The sequence below is a fragment of the Acomys russatus genome, chromosome 2, assembly GCF_903995435.1.
Source record: "Acomys russatus chromosome 2, mAcoRus1.1, whole genome shotgun sequence".
NCBI lineage: Eukaryota > Metazoa > Chordata > Mammalia > Rodentia > Muridae > Acomys > Acomys russatus.
In genome coordinates this window covers 78,210,188-78,216,900 of record NC_067138.1, presented here as the reverse complement: position 1 = coordinate 78,216,900, position 6,713 = coordinate 78,210,188, and the positions used below count along the sequence as shown (strand labels likewise).

General features: G+C 39.3%; 1 protein-coding gene across 1 annotated transcript; it reads left to right on the top strand.

Annotated features, from left to right (window-relative positions):
* Positions 1-4,948: 4,948 nt before the first annotated feature.
* On the top strand, positions 4,949-6,334 carry LOC127207133 (PHD finger protein 11-like). Its single transcript, XM_051166478.1, is given in 2 exon segments — positions 4,949-5,338; positions 5,341-6,334. Coding segments are annotated over 2 exon segments (969 nt in total). The 5' UTR covers positions 4,949-5,056; the 3' UTR covers positions 6,028-6,334.
* The last annotated feature ends 379 nt before the right edge of the window (positions 6,335-6,713 follow it).

Here is a 6,713-nt window from a genome sequence, read left to right as displayed (position 1 = left end):
ATCTTCAATCTCTTTCTTCAGAGATTTGAAGTTTTTTCAAACAAGTCTTTCACTTGCTTTTTTAGAGTTACTCCTGACATATCATATTGCTTGTGGCTATGGTGAAAGGTGTAGTTTCCATAGTTTCTTCCTCTGCAGAATTGTCATTTGTAATATCTTTGGAAAATAAATTTTGTCCTTGGTCTGCTGGTTATGATAAAATAAAACATTAACCAAATTAACTTTAAAAAATCAAAGAAATGCATGATAGCTAAATAAGTTGGGCAAGTAGAAAATAAATAATGAAGCTACTGAACTAAACATAGTATAATAGTTACAATAAATGTAAATGTATGAAATGAATGCATTTGTTACAAGGCAGAAATTATGTACTTTCAGTGATATATGCATTTACAAGTTATAGAAATGAGGTAAAAGGAAAATAATGGAAAGAGATATGACATGAAAGCTTTTAATTGTTTAAAAAATATTTTTTAGAAGGAATATGGCCAGGGATGAGGAAGTAATTCATAGTGATACAAAAGTAAAATCAAAAGATAAATTTAGTAGATGTCATTACCTGATAATAGACATTGAAATTACATGAAGATAATCTATAAAATTGAAGTGATAAAGAGAGTAGCACATAATTGTAAATGATTTTTATCAAATTCCATCTCCAAAATTGTCATACATATACTAGACAAGGACAAAGAAGGCTTGACCAGACTCTAAGACACTTTGAGGTCATCAGGAAATAGAGATTATGTATAAATAGCTATAGACTATCTGAATAATTAATATGTTTGTTTGAAAGGTAAATATTTCCCTTTTAAATAACTATTTGTTAGAAATTGTTTTGAACTAGATATTAGTAAAAACACTATTTATCAAAACATAGTATGAAACTACAACAGCATTCAGAGGCATATTCATTACTTTAATTAGGGGTTTATTAGAAAATAATAAGTGTAATGCCGGGCATGGTGGGTGCATGCTTTTAATCCAAGCACTCGGGAGGCAGAGGCAGGTGGATCACTGTGAGTTCAAGGCCAGCCTGGTCTACAAAGTGAGTCCAGGACAAGCAAAGCTAACACAAATAGACCCTGTCTCAAAAAAACAGAAACATAGCAAATAATAAGTGCTAAAGCTGCTTTAAGAGGGATTCCAAGATGGCGACACTGATGACACACTGCATTTGATTAGCAGTAAATCCAGGACTGCACAGCAACCTAAAGACCAAACTGAGAACTACAAAATAACAGTGCTGTTGATTCTCAGGTGTGTTGGGCATGGGTGGCCACGCAGCTAGTCTACAGAAAAATGCCTGGGGAAAGCCTACATTAGCTGCCATCTTGGGAAGGAGTGTGGGAAATCCCTGCAGATTTGGGCCCTCACTGCAATCTACTGTTGCAGAATCCCAGAAAGAAAACCTGTGGGATATACTTGCAGCTCTGGGCTCCCCCGCCTGTCCTACACATACCCCCGCCCCATCTGTTGCTTGCCAGATCTGGGATAGGGACCAAACAGCCAGAGCTTAGTCCCAGCACAGGATACAATCCACATTAGCTGCCTCCCAAGAAAAGAGTGCAGGGCACCCAAGTTCCTTTGAGCCCTGAGCTATCTCAACCCCACAGCTGCTTGCTGGCCTGTACTGGCTGGATCACAGAGCAAATAAATATGCTCCTGCCATCCCAAGAAGGCCTGAGGATCTTCTGAGCAGCTTGGAGACCCTATCTCTTACAGCATTCCCAACTGGTTACCAGGTGGGAACATACCTTGTGGCCAGCAGAGTTGAATCCAGGCTCTGGCCATGGTCCACATTGGCAGCCATCCTATGAGCAACTTGAGGCCTTGGTCTGTATATTCACTCCCACCTGAAGCATACCACTCAGATACAGCTAAGACACAAGGCAAGCTCACTGAGCAGAGACCTGTTTGGGCCACATTATTCATTAGCTGCAATCTTGCTAGCCACTTCTGGCCCTGATCTCACCCAGGTCACAGACCAGAGATTTGTCCAGGCCACACCCCATATTAGCTGCTATTTCCTGAGAAGATTAGAGCTCTAATTTCTCTCTGTTGGCTCTGGAACACAGCAAAGAGACACAGCCCTGCCATCTTGAAAAGGACTGTAAGGTACCTGAGCAACTTTGGCCTTAGAAATAAATCAGCTCACTCTTCCTCTTCCCAACCCAACTGGAATACAGTCATGGAATCCATCTGAGCTCAGCTGGGTGCAGGTTCTAACAACCACTGTCCAACATCCTAAGGAGGCCTCTGAGGAACCCTAGAAAACAACCTTTGGAGGTCTCTTTACTTGCTCCCAATCTCCCTGGCCAACCTGGGACACACATAGCAACCTCATTGGAGGAATCCCAAGGCCTGCTAACACCAGAGACAACCAGATGAATAGAGGCCAGTGCCAGAAGACTAGCATATAACAACACAGCCATATAACAACACAGGAATCCAGTGATCCTAACACAGCAACCCCTGGAGATATGAACACCCACAAAATCAAGAACACATCAAAACTATCATTCACCATGACCAAGTTGGCTCCATCACAGGCCTGCAGGAGTGGTTCATATGCAGAAATCCATCAATGTAATTCATCATATCAACAAAATGAAAGGAAAAAAAAAACCACAAGATCATCTCCTTAGATGCCAAAAAAAGCATTTAACAAAAATCCAACACTCATTCATGTTAAAAGTCCTGGAGAAAGCAAGGATACAAGGCACATTCCTAAACATAGTAAACATAGCTAACATAAAAATAAATGGAGAGAAATTTAAATCGATTTCTCTGAAATCAGGGACAAGACAAGGCTCCGTCTCTCTCCACCTTTTCAATATGGTACTTGATGTCCTAGTTAGAGCAGTAAGACATCTAAAAGAGATCAAGGGGATACAAACTGGAAAGGACGAAGGCAAACTATCATTATTTGTGCATGATATGATACTTTACATAAGTTACATCAAAAATTCTATCAAGGAACTCCTACAGCTGACAAACACCTAGCAAAGGGACTGGATACAAAATCAACTCAAAAAAAAATCCATAGCGCTCCTATATACAAGTGACAAACAGACTGAGAAAGAAGTTAGGGAAACAACATCCTTCAAAAATGCCAAAAAATAATATAAAGTATCTTGATGTAACTCTAGTCAAGAAAGCAAAAGATTTGGATAAAAAACTTCAATTCTCTGACAAAAGAATTTGAAGATTTCAGAAGATGGAAAGATGTCCCATTCTCATGGATCAGGAGAATCAGTACAGTAAAAATGCCCATCTTTCTAAAAGCAATCTACAGACTCAATGCAATTCCAATCAAAATACCCACATAATTCTTTATCAAATTTGAAAGATCAATTCCCAACTTCACTTGGAAAAATGGAAAACACAGAATACCTAAAATGATCCTTTACAATAAAAGATCTCCTGGAGAAATCTCCATCCCAGATATCAAGCTGTACTATAGAGCAACAGTAATAAAAACAGCATGGTACTGGCATAGAAATAGGATGGTTGATCAATGGAACCAAATCAAAGACCCAGAAATAAACCCGCATACCTATCAACACTTGATTTTTTGACAAAGAAGCCAAATACATACAAAAGAAAAAAGATCATCTCTTCAACAATTGGTGCTGGTCTAACTGGATGGCTACATGTACAAAAATGCAGAATAAGCAGGTAACTTATTGTGCTAATCCCACTATATGGGAATAGCTCTGTGACTGGCTGAAATATGAATGTCTAGGCATATACAATGCTTCTTGTTGACTACAGAATCCTTATGAATTACTATTAGATGCCATTCTTCATGTGGCATGAATGAAGATTTAGGGATGTCTTCTTTCCTGTTCATTCAAAAAGCCAAAATCCAGCCTTAATTGTTCTGTGCATCATGCACACCTTATACACTTATAATTTTAGGACTGTATAATGCTTGTGAGAAATCATATGCTTTCAGAACAAAAGAACCAGACACTGACATTGGATAAAACATGACAGGATGCATTCCTCGCAGCATACTGAACATTTACATCCTGTTTGGAGAAAGAGATTGAAAACAAAGGGGGAATATAGAAGTATATAGGGAAGATAGAACAAAATGTAAATTAGTGAATCTACTTTTCAACTTAATGCTTCACTTGTCATTCACAAGGTATTTTTAATTCACTGGAATAGAATTTTGTATATAGATGCAAAATAAGGTTAATTCTAGATACAGTGGCATAGAATTCAAATGTAAGATTATTCTTTACATACACACACACACACTATATATATATATATCTATATACTCTCTAATATGAAGTATTGTACTCATGTAACTCAATTATAATACAAGGTTTACTTCCAATGCTCTTAAAGTGCTATAGCAAGCTGTTTAGGAGAAATAAGTTAGTTAAATTAAATTGTAGTAATGTTAGTAGATTAAATGTTAGTAGATTAAATCATGGTTGTATCAATTACTAGTCTACTCTTATCACAAGAATATACATCTTAGGTGCAACAGATAGATATACTGTATAGAAAGATAGGGAAGGATGGGTAGACAAGATCTTCAAAACCACCAGAGACATGCAGAATATAGCATTTTAAATGTTTTTACTACTTTAAAGATTCATTGACAATGAGACAGGTTAAGTCCTGACAACAGCCAGCCTACCTAAAAGAGCATGATGAGCATCAAAGAACCTACTTATGGAGATGGCTTCAAATGTGGCAAACAAGCCACTGGCCAAAAGGTCCTCATTTCTACCAAAGACAGAATTCTGCCTAAAAAAGGGCAAGCTTGCTTGCAGACAGAGTCAATGGACAAAATCTGCCAAGACAGGGTAAGCAAGTCCTCAATAGTTCCTGTATCATAAATATATCTGTTAGAGATCCTGGTGCTCTGTGGCGGAGAAATCGGGACTCCTGAAGTTTTCTTGGTCTAGGACTGCAAGTGTGGGACCCCAGAGATTTCACCCATCCATGATGGCATGTCAACTGGTGTGGACGTTGTTCAGGCCAGCAAGAGGAAGTGTATGCCTGCTACTGTAAATCTGACCAAGAACCCATGGTAAGGGAGCTCACAGAATACCACAGTGTCAGTCAGGGTACAGAAAAGATGGAAAAAAGGATATGTGCCCTCTGTCCCAAAGAGAACGACTGGAGTGTGATATACTTTGCACCATCAGTGAATATAGCTGCTCACGAAAATTGTTTGCTGTACTCATCAGGACTGGCGGAATGTCAGGATCGTGATCCATATGATACAGATAGAAATTTTTATGTGAAATCAGTGAAGAAAGAGATCTGGAGAGAACAAAGATTGAAATGCTCATTTTGTAAAAAAAAAAAAAAAAAAGAGGAGCCACCGTGGGATGTGAGGAATCATCCTGTGCCAAGAATTATCACTTACTCTGTGCCAAAAATGACCAAGCAGTTATACAAGTTGATGGAGTTCATGGAACCTACAAATTATTTTGCCAACAACATGCTCCAAAACAAGAAGAGACCACGCAGAGTGCTGACTGCCCAAGCCTGAAGAAAAAGAGAGAAAGGGAGAAAGATCTCTCATCAGACTCTCCCACACAGCCTACAAAGAAGAAACATGACAAAATACACATGACGGTAGAGCACCTCAGTCACACGGGTGCAGTTGTCAAAGTTTCTTTTCTTAAGAAATGCAAGGATGCAGGACTTCTTACTGAATTATTTGAAGAGATACTACAACGAATGGATTTAATGTATGCAAGACTCATGGATGAGACCACATCAGATGCAGACTATAAAGAGATTGAGACCTTACTGTTTGGCAGTGGATTGTTTGAAGACACATTAATAAAATTCCAAGAAGTAATAAAGCGGAAAGCGTGTGAATATGAAGAAAGGCAGAGGCAGCTGAAGCAGCAGATTGAAGCCCTTGGAGACTTAAAAGAAATCCTGTGCTCATTTCAAGAATATGGAGACCTGGACCACTCACGTTCCACCTCGGTCTCCTTGGAGGACCCCCAGCTCAAATGCCAGGAGTGTGCGGAAATGTAAGCAGGCTCAGAAGACAGCCTGTGACAGACACACACACAGTCCCCATGTCTCTCTCACCTGCTACTGCTGATCTACGCTTCACACCTGACTGAGTGTTTTCTGTGCCCTCTCTTGTCATCTCACTTGTCTGGCTTTTTCCTTGCCTGTAAAAACTGTTCCTCGGGTCAACTGCCTCAGGCCTCCCCTCTGCTCTCCAAGCAGTGAGGAGGTCTTCCTACCTTCCCCTCCCACCCAGTCAAGTGCAGCAACACCAGAGCCTTTCACATCCTTCTGTGGAATCCTAGAACTTTCTCTTGCCTCTGCTGCTCAGCCAGTAGGTTTCATAACGGCCTCTTTTCACTATTAATAATTCCATCAGAATAAAGCAGCAACTCATTCCTGTGGCTTGCTAAAAAAAAATAAAAAATAAATATATCTGTTAGATATATTGGGCCAGAAGGCTAAAGAAGATGCTCCAATGTTATAGAGAGTTTTGGGTGACTATTCAGGTATAAAACTGTCTCTGTCATCTTCTCATTTGGAAAGCTACTAACCTGTATTCCAGGCATATTCAGGTAATCAAGTTTATTCCTTCTCAAGTCTCTGATGGAGTTGAAGACCAAGTAGCTTACTTCTACAATGAATCTTAGTTGTTTAGGGGTCAAGATGTTTTTGTGTATAATTAGGTGTTTTAAGTTGATAATGAC